The 14,561-nt window shown below is 50.9% G+C and overlaps 1 protein-coding gene across 2 annotated transcripts in view; it reads right to left on the bottom strand.

Annotated features, from left to right (window-relative positions):
• Crhr2 (corticotropin releasing hormone receptor 2) overlaps positions 1-13,048 on the bottom strand; it is a 39,560-nt gene extending 26,512 nt beyond the window's left edge. For both annotated transcript variants that reach the window (XM_005360809.2, XM_005360810.2), the window contains exons 1-2: positions 12,980-13,048; positions 5,221-5,314 (exon numbers count right to left, since the gene is read on the bottom strand). In XM_005360809.2, the coding sequence (XP_005360866.1) occupies positions 5,221-5,314; positions 12,980-13,048 (163 nt within the window). The remainder of the gene's footprint in view (positions 1-5,220; positions 5,315-12,979) is intronic.
• Positions 13,049-14,561: the final 1,513 nt, after the last annotated feature.

The following is a 14,561-nucleotide window of genomic DNA, read 5'->3' as shown; positions in this document are numbered from 1 at the left end:
TAGAGGTGATCAAACGGATGGAGTAGGTAGGCAGAATTCAGATGGAGCTAGGAACCAGGAACAACATCGGGTTTCACAATGACAGATTTGCCACCAGTGACGAGATGGAGCTATTTTGGAAGAAATTAATTGAAATTATCTGGAAGACTTGAAGGTCTTAGTGTCCTGGGCACCAGATAGAGTAAGTTAGAGGTGAGAAAACGGTGTCTCTTTCTCCTGGATTATGCAGGGCCATCTGATGAGAGGAGAAAAAAGTCGTCAGTCTTCCCCACCAGTAGGTGTGGAGGAGTGATCACCCCTGTAGAGAATCTGCTGGGTCCCCCAGCATTGCTTGCCTGGGGATTAGTTGGACCCAACTGCTTCAGAGTGCTCAAGATGGGCCTAGAGCTCAAGCCTGTGAAGTGGGTGGGTGGGCCTATAGCTCACGCCTGTGAAGTAGGCCTAGATTCTGCATACGTGTGTCTAAATTCTGCTTTGTCTCTCCTCTCCACCACATTGCTCGAGGCAAGAGTTTTGCCTTTTTAGGTTTTCTCCTTCAGTGGCGTGTTCTCTGTGATCCTCCACTGCCCACAGAGTCCGTGGTCTTAGAGGCTCTAGAACCATTCCCATGCCCCTGCACCCTCCATCGGGAACCAAGTGCCCATGAAGAGCCGGTGCTCCAGGTGGGGGAGGCCAAGAGCAGACTGGTGCCTTCTAGAGTCTTCCTAGCCTCCACATTAATGCTGCTGTCACCCCTAAGCAGGGCAAGTGAGTGTGTGAGAGAGGGACTGAGCAGCGAGACCAGGAGGAGCCCTGGAATCTCTCCAGGACCCGCCAACCGTCAGGGAGACCTACAGAGCTACTGGGTAGATGTATCCTCTGCCTCCTGAATGGACAGTTAGGGCCCTGGCCCAGCTCCTGGCAGAGCCTTAGGTCAGAGCATGACTGGCTGGGTCGGTCCTCAGGGAGATGTAGTCTCCTTCACCAGCAAGGGATGACCCTTCACACAGCATCACAGCACAGCCAAAGAGGAATGCTTGGTTCATCATCAGAGCTCGAGGACACATACAGTGTTAAGGAGGTAGCCAGCCCAGCCACATGCTGCTTTACACTAGGGACCAGTTCAGCGTTAGGGTCAAAAGTGACCGTGCACCCTAAATGTGTGAACAGCTAAGATCTCTAGGTTCCCAGAATTTGGTACCATTTCTTTGTAATCTCATATTTCCATCATCCAAGATGTAACATAAGGAGACCAACTGACCTCGCAGCTCACTTTAATGTTGGCAAACGGGTGGACATAGCGTCCTAGGGCTGCCAGCCAGCCCTACCACTGATCCAAGACAGGCATAAGGGGACAAGTATTTAGAAAGTCTGTGTGTCCTAGGCTGGTGGGGTCAGTTCGGGGAAGTGCGGCAGGTACCAGAGAGCAGCCTGCAGTGAGGCATGAGACCACCACCAATACCAGCTATGGTGGTGATAACCACAGCCAAGCCAGCTTAGATACATCTACTGTGCAGCCCCATACATGCCATCAGATAGGCCTATAGAGTACCACAGAAGCACTCAGCTGTCACAGTCCCGCACTCAGACAAAGTCACACACACTGGCATTTATCCCCCCACCATGCAAATGCCAAGGAGACAACAAGGCTTACAGCGATGGCCATTGCTTCTCTGAGGGGCTGTCCTCCATGGGACTGTGCAGACAGGGAGTCTGTTCAGGGGTAGCTAAGGACAAACAATAAGGTCCCCCGTTTCCTCCACAGGGCAGATGAAAAGGACATCTCCAGTTGTGATCATGTCATTTGACTTCCATGGTGGGCTCTGCATACCCTCCCAGGTGGAGTTTGTATCTTTGGCTTGGTAAAGAAGAAGCTTTGTGATCACCTTCCCCTTCCTCACCCCGTTGCTGGCTGAGATACCCTTTGGAAGATCTCTGTACCTCTGTCCTGCTGTGCCCACCGTTTAGAATGCCTTTCAGCTCTGCAGTTCAGTCCAGCCTCTCATCTTCCTGCAAGCATGCATCTGTGCTCCCACCTCTCCTGTCCCTACTACTCAAGATGCTTCCCTGATACTTCTGTGTGTAGGGTCTCGTGTAGGTCTCACTAAAGCTCTACCAACCTAAGACTCCATGGTTTCCCCAGAGTCACCAGCACCCATCAGGATGTTCTAGGGATAGTAGCCATTGCATGGGAAAAAAAATAAAAACAAAGTTCCTTGACCTTGGGGCTAGGGAAAACCTAGGGTTCTGTCTCCCTGACCAGGCTTTCTGCTCCCTTGACTAACACTAGTATTCCTATCTGTGCACACATGAATGTGTGTGTGTATGTGTGTGTGAGTGTGTGTGCATGCACCTTGGACTGGAAAGTTACCTCAAAGATTCCTTAGATGCCTTTGGACCCTTATATTTTCTTTTTTTTAAGATTTATTTATTTATTCTGCATACAACATTCTGTCTCCATGTATGCCCGCACGCCAGGAGAGAGCGCCAGATCTCATTACAGATGGTTGTGAGCCACCATGTGGTTGCTGGGAATTGAACTCAGGACCTCTGGGAGAGCAGCCAGTGCTGTTAACCTCTGAGCCATCTCTCCAGCCCCATGAGCCATCTCTCCAGCCCCCCCCTTATGTTTTCTATGAATAGAAAAATAATATGCCTCCCAATAATGCCCTAGCATTTTCAACTATATGTAAATGCATCTGTGGTGAGTAAAATAGAAATATTTTATTAAAAGCAGCTTGCTGGAAGTTATAATTGCCCCCCTGACTGTGTGTATTTTTTCATTTATTTGGACCACAGAGGCATACAGCCCAATTGGTCATAGTCTTTGATTCACGGTCTCTGGTCATCATCAGCCCACACATGGCCTAACTTTATTTTACAGTCTTTTCTCTTATGGAGGTTTGTGTATAGCAGTAATCACAATGAGCTGGCCACCCAGTCTGGAGCAGATATTAGCAGTCATTCCCATATTTATTCATGCCTGCCTTCCCGGAGGGAGCATTCTCTTGAAAGTGGCAATTGTCACTCCTGGCTCTTCTTATTGTCAGTTCTTTACATGGAAGAGTCTCGGAACAATCGTGAGCGTGGTTTTGCTTGGTTGCACACGTTTTAGTCATTGTACACTCTCCTAACTAGTGGGAGCAAGATAAGAGGCACTCACAGGTGAGGAGCAGAGAAGCAATTACTGCGGCCCCGCAGACATCTTAACAGTTCCCAAGTCTACCCCAGGGCCGTGGCTAATGAGGAATGATGTGTCCCCACAGTGGCTGCTAGGCAGCATCACAGCGACGTACTGGATGAATATTTAATGACACAGGAAACATCCACTCTCCATTATTAGAGAAAAAACAGGTTAGACAGCTATGGACACAATCACATATCATTTCTGGTGAAAAAAAAATACAAAATGAAAAAAATCCCCAAATCCCAAAAAGCAACATGAGACTCTGTGGACGATAAACTCCTAAAGGACACAAAACACTGTCAAAATTGTTGGGCAGTAAGAGAATGTGTTCTTATCTTATGAGTCAAAGAGATTTGCCACAAAATTTTTGCGTAAATAGCATGGGTGCCTTTGGTCAGCAGAAGGAGGCCTTAAAAATTAGGCAGAGGGAGTTGGCTTCAAAAAGGAGAACCTTCTCCCTGAGCGCAGGCTGGGGTGGGACATCTGTGTACCTTTTCAAACAGAGAGGTGGGTGAGGAGGGCAGGGAGAGGCCAGAGTGTCTTTGAACAGCAGTTCTGCTTCAGTTGACACAGTGCAAGAACGGATGGCCCTCCTGAAGTAAGAGACCTCTGCCCCTTGCTATGTCTGCTAGGCACGGCCCATGTTGTGTGTCCCCACTGCCAAAGTGTGCCTCGTACACAGAATGAAACCTTATTGCTAATAGGTGAAGAAACAGAGGCATAGACTGAGAGGTACCCCTCCAAATTCACATGCTGAAATCCAAAGTCCCAGGACCCCAAAATGTGGCCTTAATTGGGTCTGGGGTCTTTACAGAGGTGATTCAAATAACATGAATGCAATTTGGCCAGTAGACCCAGTCCAATATGTTGAGTGGCCTTCTGAGAAGTCTCAGAGGGAAGACCCTGTGAGGACAGGAAAGGTCTGCAAACCAGAGAGAGAGGCCTCAGGATAACCAACCCATGCCAACGCTTGGCCAGGTCCTTCCAGACTCCAGAACGGGGAGAAAATGAGTCGGAACCCATCAAGCTGCCCAGTATAGTGCTTTGTCACAGTGGTCAAGGAAACTCTATAGACAGGTGATCTTCCCAAAGTCCCATAGCTGCTAGATGGAGGAGCTGGGACAAGGGTGGCCTGTGACTGATTCTGAAGAGCCCCACAGCAGAGGTGTAAGTGGTAGGGTTTAACTCCTTTGATGCCTGCCTCGGGTTCTATTTGGATGTCCAGGGCTGGCTAGCACTCCTGTCCACTTGAGCCCTGACAGAGACTCTGAGCCACAGAGCACCCTCATCCTACCAGCCCTGGCTGTCCTGAAAAAACACTCTGTAGACCAGACTGGCCTCGAACTCACAGAGATCTGCCTGCCTCTGCCTCCCAAGTGCTGGGATTAAAGGCTTGTGCCATCACTGCCTGGTTTACCTGTTCCTCACTCCCTGCTGTTTCTGGGACCCAGTCCTTGGAAGTCCAGGAGACGGGGTGAGGCCCTAGAGATCTCTCCCAGGAACCTCCGCCCAGCAGTTCTGTAACACTTTCCCTGACAGTGTGGATCAGCTTCAGGAAGTCCCAGAGGGGCAGACCCCAGAGCCTGGCAGCTGTTTTACAGGGCCATACTGGGGTGAAGCCTGTAGCCACGGCAACCAGAGATGTTTTAACGCCTTCTGATAGCCTTGTCTTTTGACTGTCTTTGAAAGCAGAAGGGTCATCCTCTCCTTGGGCTCCCGAACACACCAGTCTAAGCCAGTTTCTTTTTTTTTCTTTTCTTTCTTTCTTTCTTTCTTTCTTTCTTTCTTTCTTTCTTTCTTTCTTTCTTTCTTTCTTTTTTTCTCTTTCAGATGCCCATGCAAGAAGAGGCTCACTAGCCAAAATCTTGTCATCGATCAAGAGCCTGAGGCTCAAATGGGGAAGTAAACTCTGCAAAGACCACAAGGAAGAAACCGAGCCAGGCACTGGAGCCAGGTCTCTGCAGACTACCTGAGCTTCCTTGCTCAAGCTCCAGGTCTCCCTTCAGCTTCCAGGGGTACTGCAGGATAGGGTGGAGGTCGGAAAGCATACATACCAGAAAGGTTGATGAGCTTCGTCGTCCTGTGGCAGTGCTGTTCCAAAAGTGTCCACAGGGGCTGGTCCTGGAGCACCTGGCCTGGTCTGACCACCTAGGAGAGCAGAGGCGAGGGTTATTGGCCAGGCCTGGATGGCCATTGACAGCATCTGCCTGCTTCCACACAGCTGAGGGACAGCTGAACAGGGAGATGCCCAGGCTCCTTTGGACAGCAGCCTTTCGGCCTCACTTGTAGCCCCCACAAAGGCTGTGATCTCTGAAAGAACAACTTTGAGGTAAGAGCATCCTCCTTCCATCAGCCCCAAAGCTGGTTCCTCCCCTACTGGATGAAATGCATCAAGTCTAGTGCCCTGCTCTCTGTCACCAAAGTCCTCAGAAAACAACTTCAAAAGGGGCTTTCTGCGTGTTAGGCCCTGTGATGACCTTAGGTGTCCCAGCCAAGGTGTGTGTATCCTAAGCTTATAGAGAGAACAGAGGAGGGAATTGCAGGCTGTAGCTTAGCTTTTCTATCCCAGGTAGATGGGAGAGACGTAAAGGGCCTGAGGTTAATACATGGGAGAGATGACTAAGCAGGTCCTGGAGGGCTTCCTGCAAGAGGAGGAATTGGATGATAACGGAAGGATGAGCAGGTAAAAAGAAAGGACTACGGCTCCTGCTCAGTCACCCATCAGGGAGCAGATGTGACAGTGGAAATCTAACCCAGAAGACAAAGTTGTGTAGGATCCCATCTTCCAGAAAAGTCTTCAGCATGATTGCTGGGCACAGTGGATAAAGCAAACGGGAGGGCGTTTTCTGGTGAGAATGATGGATTAATGACTGGCTTCACGGAGGGAACTAGGGTGGCAGCATGGAAGGGATCATGATGAAGTGGGTTTTGAAATGTGAACAGACGTTTGCTTAGCTAATACGGGTCCCTACCTACATGGGGAGTACAGTGTGAGCAAAGACAGAAGTAAAAAAAAAGGCATAAGACTAGACTAAAGCAAAGCATACTAAAATGCTAACCCTTGCCCCCAGCTCCTCCCATGCTTCTCTTACTCTGCAACTGGCATGCAAGTGTGTGTTCTCGTGTGTGTGTGTGTGTGTGTGCGCGCACATGCATGAGCATGTGCATGTGCACGTGTGCTTTTGGGTTCCTCCCAGCCCTGTCACTTTTGATTCTGCAGAAGGCATTGTTCCCTTAGCAGGCAGTTGTCTTTCTCTTGCTTGTCAGGGACAGATGAGCACATGTTTGTCCCTGGATGTCCCCATGGTCTGAAGCCCTCAAACATCACATTTAACATATTTAGTCTACTTCCTGGGCTGGGGCTGAAGGCTGAACACTTGGTTTCCCCATGCTGGCTTGGAACTGCTGCCCATATAGCTTAACGAACCTCGTGGACAGTCCTGGGAGCCCGGAGAAATTTGGAGCAGGGAAAGAGGTGAGTGTGTGTGTGTGTGTGTGTGTGTGTGTGTGTGTGTGTGTGTGTGTCTCAGATGTCCAGTTCCAGGCTATGCTAGGTCTCTTGATGAGCAAAACACATGGGGATGAGCACAGAACTGCTGTGCTCAGCATAGGGGCACATTGCTCCACAGTGGGCAAGAAGAGCTGGCCAGAGTGGGCTTTGAAATCTTCCCACACCTTGGCTCTGTCTCTCCTAACTCCTCTTTCTGTGGGTTCTAAGTTGGTATAGCCAAAACCTTTCCCTTCCTTTTTCAGGGTCTACCTGATTACATTTGATTCAGTTCAAGCCCACAGCACACCCTGCAGGTGCCTATTTTGAGCAGAGACCCTGGTGGCAGTTGAGACTGTGGACGGGTAGGGAAAGGGCAGCATTGTGGGTAGTATGGATGGAGTTTCAGCTATCCCTATATTCAACCTTCTAGGGGATATTGCTTCTATACCACGTGGCCTTGGCAAGGCTACTGAACTTTTCCCAGTTTAGTCGTCTCCTCTCTTCAAGGGACACTGAGCTCCTGAAGACATGGCCTCTACCTCCTTCACCAGGCTTAGTCTTAGTGTATAGTGAATGGTGGTCCTGTCTTGTCAAGACTTCCAGCGCTCAGGGAAGCCTGGATTGAAAGCTGAATCCAAAGGGGAGGTGAGTGCAGAAGTGTCAGGATGAACGGCAAGAAAAGAAATGACCTCATGAAGCAAATGAGCAAAGGTTCAAGGTTGCCAGAAAAACCTGGTTAGGGATGCTGTTGGGGGATGGGAGGATGCAGATGAGAGGAGGATACAGGCCAGCAGAACCTGGTTAGGGATGCTGTTTGCAGGGTTGGAGGCAGTGGGAGATAAACACTTTTCTGAGTAGTGCTTGCTGTGTGCTGGGCACAGCTCTAAGCTCAGCCCAAAAGACAGCTTTTTTGCTCCTTGTCACAGCTCGGGAAGATGCTGTGAATAACCCCACTTCACAGAAGCCGAGGCCACACAGCAGGTAAGAGCCCAGGGCAAGATTCCAGCCCAGACAGCCTGATGAGCTATGCATTCTGGTCTATTACACATAGAGAGTGCTTCTATATAAGAATGTGGCGTGAGATCTACAGAGGCCAATAGGACATTAGCCCAAATGTGGCACTCAGTTGCCCCAGAAGTAAGAAGCCTCTCGCTGGCCACGTAAGAGCAGAGTGGAAGGTGGGTAGACCTCACAGACAGCTCTGTGGACAGGAGGCAGGCAAAGCCTTCTCGGGCCAGAGTGCCAAGCGGGAAGATGAGAAATGTGCACTGTGATATCAGGAGATAGAAAGGAGCCTCTGTTTGGCTTTGGTCCCTGGCCCACCATGACATGGCACTCCTGAAGACCCATGAATTCCCGAGTGACAGGTGCCTTTCCCCCCTTCCTCCATGTCAACTGGTATCTGGAACAGTTTTCCTGGGGTCTTGAGCTGTTCTAGTTCAGTACTGAACACAAAGAGGGGTCAGAGGGCCTGGGTTGCCCACAGACGGAAGCCGGGGAGCCTGGATCTATGCAACTGTTACCCGAGAGGCCCAGCTAAGCCCTCAGTGAAGGCTCTGTGCCACCTCCACAGAGTCAGAGAAGAATGGAATGCAGAAGTCCAGAGGGGGAGTCCAGGGAACTAGGGATCTGCCTGGTGTGCACAGAACAGCCTTTGTTTTCTTTGGCCATCACTCTCTATTCTGATGGGCCAGCTTTGACTTCTACACTATTCTTGGCTAGCCTGGGACCAGAGAGCTGTCTTTGTCCTCACTTCTATCACGGGAGTCCCAGGTAGGTCAGGGTCCACATCTGTACCCAGGGTTCCTAACCATGGCCTGGTACATAGCAAGTGCACAACAAATGTTTGCTGATTGACTAAGTGACTAGATGGATGGATGGAAGGATGGATGGATGGAAGGATGGATGGATAGATGGATGGATGGATGCATGCATGCATGCATGGAAGGTTGGAAGGATAGATGGATGGATGAATGGGTGGATGGAAAGAAGGAAGGATGGACAGATGAATGGATGGATGGATGGAAGGATGCATGGAAGGATGGATGGATAGATAGATGGATGTATGCATGCATGGAAGGATAGAAAAATGGATGGATGGATGGATGGATGGATGGATGGATGGATGGGCCCTGTTACCTGGGCTGGGTAGAACCACGCCTAGTTCCGGGAGTTTGAGCTCTGAGCTTTTGTTGTTTCTCAGATTGCCTTTGCTTTGAAGTTTCCTCAGAGGTTAGCCTGTGGGGCCCATTTCCTGTCTCTAGGATATGCCCTGGCGAGCCAAGGCTCCAGCTGTTCCTCCTCTACCTGGGCCTTATCCAAGCTGAGCTTGTGCCCTAGGAGCCACCTCACAGGAGCCAGGGGGTCTGGCTGGACCTACTCTCCTCCTGGGTCTGGTGACACGTTCCCTCTAAATTTAGGCCTCTGCCTAAGCCTGGCAGATTTATGGACCTTGAGTCTTGGGCCTGCAGCCGGGAATCAGCCCCTCCCTGGCTGACTGACTCTTCTCTCTGTTGTCCAAGGTCAGGGAAGGAACTGGGGAGGGAAAGCTCCTCCCACTATCTGGCTCATTCAGAGTGTTCATTGAACTATGGCCAGGGAGGCAGTCAGGGAAGAGAAGAGAAGAGGAGGAAGGAGGGGAGGAGGAGGAGAGCAGAGTAGGGAGGAAGGGCAGAAGGGGGGAAGGGAGGGGAGAACAGGAAGAAGGAGATGACAGGGTAGAGAGTAAGTGAGAGAGAAATGAAGGAGGGGAAGACAAAGAGGAATTTAAGCGGGGATGCGGGCATTCAGGGAGGCAGCAATGGAGCTATACCTCCTGAGGACGAATGTTTATGAAGAGGCCACTGTGTTCTCGAGCATCAGGGCCAGGGACCGAAAGGAGAGACTCTAGATGATCAGATATCACTTACAGGGAATGGGACCTCTAGTGAGGCCTCTGGTGATCTGATCAGCCCTGCAGTTCTGCCAGTGGGCCCCGTGGTGAGCCCCTCTTCCTAAGAGTCTTGATGTCTCCTTTTAGGTCCCAGATCACCTGCCAGGCCTGGGAAGGACTCTGGCCTCCTAGCTCTGATCTTCTCTATGACAGCTGGTGAGGGTCTTTCTTCCCTCCTGACCCTTGTCCTCACCTGGGCTTTGGCCCAGAAGTGGAGGTGGTAGAAGGGAGGCGTTCCTGGCTGCTGTGTGGAGGGAGCTGGCCAGCAGGAGGCCTTGGGACAAGTCGCTTGGTCTCTCCCTATTTATCAACTTATCTAGTACCCACTTGGTCTAATAGCTTCTAACCTACAGCATCTGTCTGGATGTCACAAAAATAGCTTGACATTAAAATTAAGGTTTTGTTAAGGTAACAGAGTCAACCACTTATTTAGGATTAGAGCCATGACCTTGAGCCCTGACCTCCCTCCTCAACTGACAGAAGGAGATGGGAGGGTCTTCGGTCTGGCTTCCCTGGTGTTTTGGAGCCCCAAGCAGGGAAGTGTGCGGCACCTAGCTGGAGCCTCACATTTTCTGTGCAGGCCAGCTGCACAGAAAAACAAGCAAAACCAGGACATGGGGCAGGCCATCCTCCCCACCACTGCAGACCTAAGATGCCATCTTCGAAAGTTGGGATTTTGAGTAGCCATGCCAGACAAACTGTGTCCGGTCAGAGGAAGTAAATGAAGAGGGTGCTGAACCACGCCTTCAATCGAGAGCACCAGACTTAGGGCTTCCAAGTTCTGCAGAACTCAGTAGGCAGTGCCCACAGAAAAATTGCTTCGGGGAAAAAAACTTAAACATTGGCAAAATGGCCAAACCAAGGAGACTAAATTAGCTGATTAGGTTAGGAAACACTCAGAGGGGAGCTCAATTTTTGGTGGAAAGTCATTAGCTGACAGAGCTTTCTGGGAAATGGCCTTGGGTATGCTGGGCTCTTGGCAAGGGGCAGTGTAGGGGGAGATGCAGAAGGGTGGGATGAACTCAGTTTCAGGAGAGGATGGAGTCGGTTATGTAAGGTCCAGTTTTCTACAGCTGTGTGGACACAGCCAGACCTCTCTGTGTCTCCTCCCTTTGCTGGGCCTTCTCTGGGCAAACTTTAGCACCTGGGGCAAGGGGCTCAAGAGAAACTTGTTCTGAGGTGAGGGACTGGAACTGGTTGAGAGGCGGGACTCCTGAGGCCTTCACAGAGGTCAGATGGAAGATGTGGCAGCTACGGTGTCTTTATTTGACATACTTAGGACTACAAATATTTCAGGCTTTGGAATTTCCCTAGAATTTGGAATATTTATATGAACTTCACTGCCTGAATATCCGTAATCCCCAAATTTGAAATCCCAAATGGAAAATTTACTTTAAAAGCTTGGGATTTTGGAGCATTTCATCTAGTGTGCTTGTCCTGCCTGAATCCAGTCTGGGGACCCGCACAGGACCTGACATACAGGAGGCGCCATTTCTCTGAGGCCTCCGGAGGCCCTTGAGGATAAGCTGGAAGCCCTACTTTGAGACCAATTATAGCCTCCAGGCTGTGGAAGAATGGATAGGGAGAGAAGTATTCTCCCTTCTCTTATGCTGATCTCCCTCCTGTAAATCAGACCCAGCCCCCTCCTGTTTAGAGGTCTCCCTGTGCACTTGGGAGGCAGAGCTCTTCTGGAAGCAAAGCTCCTAGGCCTGGCCCCTGCGAGCCTCCCCAGCCTCCCCCAGGCTGCTAGTCTGCTTCTGTCTTCTCCCACCAGACTCCTCTACTTCCTGCTGGTTCTCTCACACCTTTTACCTCTTCCTGCAGACCCAATTTACAAAGGTTATAAATTGCTGTTCTTCCTGCCAGGGCCCCTTCTGGCTGTGAGCACACCAGTACAGAAGCCCAGGGTGGGTTTCAGCAGCAGTGTCCTTGATCTGTGGGAACTCGTGAAGTCCAGACTGGATAAGGGCTAGAGCCAGGAGCTACATTCCTCCTGCTGCTTTTCCTCCACTCTGTTGCCTCCCCTCAAGTTCTCATTTCCCTGGGGGCTGACATCTCTGAATAGTTGGCCAAGGACCTAGAAATCAATCCTATTACCAAGAAGGCCTGGAACAAGGAAGGGGCTAAGGGGGTCAGAATGACCCAGACTTGGTTGGCATCTTCTCATTTGTTCTTTAGGATAGCTCTATGGAGGAAGATAACTCTTTTTCCCAATGAGGAAACTGAGGCTGGGGAAGTTGGAGGAACCTGCCTAAGGTGACAAAGCCATACTGCCACCTGATGGTGACACAGGCCTTTAATCCCAGCACTCAGGAGGCAGATGCAGGTGGATCTCTGTGAGTTCAAAGCCAGCCTGGTCTGCAAAATGAGTTCCAGGACAGCTACAGCTGTTGCACAGAGAAACCCTGTCTCAAAAAACCAAAAACCAGCAGGCGGATCTTTGTGAGTTCGAGAACAGCCTGGTCTACAAGAGCTAGTTCCAGGACAGGCTCCAAAACCACAGAGAAACCCTGTCTCGAAAAACCAAAAAACAAAACAAAACAAAAAAACAAAAAAAAAACCCCAAAAACCAAAAACCAAAACCAAAACAACAATAACAAAAACCAAAAAGTCATAGTAGACACTCACTAGGGGTCTATGGAGTGACTGTCTAATGAATCTGTGCTCACACACCGGGAATATTGAGGTCCTGAAGATATGCCAGGGCATGCATGACTTCTCGCTTGGCTCTGTTTCTTGGGGTCATTTGCACATAGTTTTTCATGAGAAGTGTGGCCTCAGGAAGGCCACCTTGCTCCCTGAGCCTTGGTTCCCCATATGTAAAACGAGAAGACAATTGGAGGTAGGTGGCCTCCACATCTCTTCTGGGAGCCCCCTCTTCCTCAAGCTCTTTCTCTTTTTAGCTGCCCACCATCCGTCTCACCAACTCCTCAGCCAGTAGCTTTTCTCCTGGCCCTCTTGCCTGTGCCTCATTTGATACTGAGGGTCGGCCGAGGTGGGGGGAGGCAGCAGGGAGTGGGGGTGGCCCTCTGGCGATCTGCTGGAGAAAGGGTGGAGAAGAGACCTGGGGATGTCAGAAGAGGTAGAAGGGCAGTGGGGGAGGGGAGGCTGGGCAGCAGAGAGAGAATTGCTAAGAGAAGGACTGGTTCTGCACTTGATGCTGTCACCTCAGAGCCCCATGCTCATCCACACAGGACTTCCTCTCCTAGCTGATGTCACCCTCCTTCTTTTTTTTCCTGCCCACTCTGGGTATGAGACTCTGTCCCATTTTCAGAGACATAGATTCCAAGTGCTACCAAGTCACCAAGTCCGGAGACTCCCTTCCTGGGCTCGATCACAGAGCTGGGAGCTCCCATTCTGATACCCCCAACACACCTACTAATCCACTTACCTGGAGCAGTAGGAGCAGGCAAAGCAGGCAGAGGAGCTGTGCACTGGGAGGATGGCCTGGAGCCCCCATGGGACACCAGATACTGCCGCTAGGGGATGGGGACCAGAAGAGGCTGCTTCCTTCCGAAGGAGGTCTGCCCGGGTCCCTCCCCCAGGCCTGTCCTGCCTGACCTACCGGCCAAGGTAAAGCCCTGGGCACCAGGGCATTCTTCACCCGCCTCCCTCAGGGTAGCAGTGACACCACCCCATAGCCAACCGCCTCCAGGTTATTTATAGCTGGCTATGGGCAGAAACTTCTGCAGGCGGCCTGGGGACAAACTCCAGTTCCCAGAGCAGGGCTTAATGCACATGGTCTTCCCACCAGCATTGCCAGGGCGGTAGTTTCTCAGAGCCAGGAGTCAGGAATACAGAGGCAAGATGAGCCTAAGGATTTTGTGGGGGGCTACCTGAGACCATCTGGACAAGTGCTCCCCACTCATTTGAGAGGTCCCAATTACCCAAGGAGCTTCAAACTGGCCCACAAGCCTAAGAGGAGAACGGAGGCCAGCATGTGGATGTTGTGCACACAGGGAAAGGTCCAGAAAAAGGGATGTGGGTGTGATTTGATCACAGCATACCTTTTCTGTACATTTGGAATTACATCAAAACAAAAACGCTCAAAACCAAAAACGACTGAAGCAATGAGAGCAAGTGGGGAAGGGGAGTTCCCGGGAATTTGGACTTCAGAGGTTAGGAGAGGGATCTAGAGTCCTAGAAGCAGGTAGAAGCATCCCTGCTCTCACTGGTGACAGGTGCAGAGATCTTGGGAGCACAAGGCGTGCTCCTGGCGAGTGGGCCTTTTGTGCAGGGGTTAAAAGCTTAAGCAGTCTTGCCCTTAGCCTCCCGGGGGTAGGCATTCCAGGAATGTGATTAAGAGGTAGGTCCAAGCTTTTCCTGGAGGTGCTGCCTTTCATGGAAGCTGTGGAGAACTCAGTCCAGGTTCAAGACACTCAGGCACTGCCTGTGTCTTTTGGCTTTTCTGCCCATTCTCCCCTCCCAGGGTCTCTACTCCATCTCTCTGCGTGGGTTTCTCCCCTGCTCCTGTCGGAACCCCAGCTCCTTCCCTGTAATCTCAGAGCCTCAATGGGAACAGCCACTGCTGACTGTGATTTCCCTTTTTGGATGAGTGTGGCCTTCCGTTGCTTCTTCCTCTTCCCCCTTTCCCCTATGGTTGGTGCAAGAAAATCCTCGTGGGAGAAACTGAAGAAGAATGGACCAGAGTTCTTGTTCATTTTGGAGATTACAGGGGGTCAGGGAGGCAACTTCTTTCCCAGACCCTAGGCAGAAAGTGGCTTCACTGGACTCAGGCAAACAGCCTTGAACAGAGAGGGCTCTGGTAGGAGGTAAGGGCTTCTCAGGACCTGGAGTGGTAGACTCTGGGAGAGCAGAGGGGGCCAGCAGGAGAGTGTGAAGCTTTGTTGAGCCTGCTTTGTGGAGCATGCCTGGGACCTAACTCACAGTGAGTGGCAAGATCAAAGAGGGTGTCTTCGGGACAAACACCACAGCTGCAGGGGAAGGGAGGGGACAAGCAGGGGAGGGGGGGA

This window comes from Microtus ochrogaster, linkage group LG3 (genome assembly GCF_000317375.1).
Source record: "Microtus ochrogaster isolate Prairie Vole_2 linkage group LG3, MicOch1.0, whole genome shotgun sequence".
Classification (NCBI taxonomy): domain Eukaryota; kingdom Metazoa; phylum Chordata; class Mammalia; order Rodentia; family Cricetidae; genus Microtus; species Microtus ochrogaster.
Note: the sequence above shows the minus strand (reverse complement) of the source record. Positions and strands in the feature narration are given on the sequence as shown.